At 50.6% G+C, this 1,169-nt stretch overlaps 1 protein-coding gene across 1 annotated transcript in view; it reads left to right on the top strand.

The window, feature by feature from the left end:
• The window catches only part of LOC105535476 (nuclear RNA export factor 2-like), a 9,783-nt gene that overhangs the window by 1,858 nt on the left and 6,756 nt on the right, over positions 1–1,169 (top strand). The window contains exons 3-7 of the mRNA XM_011974576.1: positions 91–174; positions 286–390; positions 506–586; positions 730–799; positions 956–1,044. Of these exons, the coding sequence (XP_011829966.1) occupies positions 91–174; positions 286–390; positions 506–586; positions 730–799; positions 956–1,044 (429 nt within the window). The remainder of the gene's footprint in view (positions 1–90; positions 175–285; positions 391–505; positions 587–729; positions 800–955; positions 1,045–1,169) is intronic.

Here is a 1,169-nt window from a genome sequence, read left to right as displayed (position 1 = left end):
AAAAAAAAAAAACAGCTGGTTGGTTCTGTTCTCCATCCTTAGTTGCGTGTTGTCTCTCCCTTCTCTCCTATTTCTTCTTTTTACCTTTAGATTCCTTACGGGATAAAGTATGACAAGTCATGGCTAATGAATTCAATCCAGAGCCACTGCAGTGCCCCCTTCACTCCGGTTGATGTAAGAGAGGATGGTGAAGCCAGTTGAGTGGGCACGGGGGACGAGGAGAGGCCTGGCTCAGCAGGGGCCATTGGCCTCTGATGCTGTTGCTCTTGCCTTCACTCCCTGTAGTTTCACTACATCCGAAATCGGGCATGCTTCTTTGTCCAGGATGCTACTACTGCCTCCGTATTGAAGGATGTCAGTTATAAGATTTGTGATGACGAGAACCGAAAGGTGTGTGTTGAGGGCATTCCCTGTACTTAGTCTCTGGGCAGGAGGACAGGCCAGGGGGCTGGTCGTCCTCTTTGGGATTAGAGGTCCTGGTACTTACCACGCTGCCTCCTTGCAGATATGTATATTTGTCAATCATTCTACTGCGCCCTACTCTGTGAAGAATAAGTTGAAGCCAGGCCAAATGGAGATGCTTAAGGTAATACAGACTCAAGGATCATTGTATGCTCACTTCCTGGACCCACCTCTTCTTCCCCTGTCCCCTCTTTCCCCGTCACCACCACCACCACCACCACCACCACCAGAGCCTCAGAGCCTCTGTCTTCATCTCTGTCTCTGCAGCTGACTATGAACAAACGGTACAATGTCTCCCAACAAGCTCTTGATCTCCAGAATCTCCGCTTTGACCCAGGTATGGCTGACAGCAGCAATTCTAAGGCAAGCGGGGGCAGAGCGGTCTGCCTGAGAGGGAGACTTAGGGATGGCAATTTACGGAGCGGTTGGTGCTGGCTCTGGTCCAGCCAGGGCCCTCCCAGCCTTCTGATTCCCTTCTCCTGGCTTCTTCAAGACTTGATGGGCCGTGACATTGATATAATCCTGAATCGAAGAAACTGCATGGCTGCCACCCTGAAGATCATTGAAAGAAATTTCCCTGAGGTGAAGCCTTAGGCCCAGTGCTGGTATTTAGTTAGAGGGGTGGAATAGGTAAGGTGGAGGGCAGATTTGTCTCCGAGGCCCAAGATAGTAGCCCCCACTCTAACTCTTCTTGACCCAAAGCTATT

The sequence above is a fragment of the Mandrillus leucophaeus genome, unplaced genomic scaffold, assembly GCF_000951045.1.
Source record: "Mandrillus leucophaeus isolate KB7577 unplaced genomic scaffold, Mleu.le_1.0 Scaffold1466, whole genome shotgun sequence".
NCBI classification, from domain to species: domain Eukaryota; kingdom Metazoa; phylum Chordata; class Mammalia; order Primates; family Cercopithecidae; genus Mandrillus; species Mandrillus leucophaeus.
This window is presented reverse-complemented; position numbering and strand designations above follow the sequence as displayed.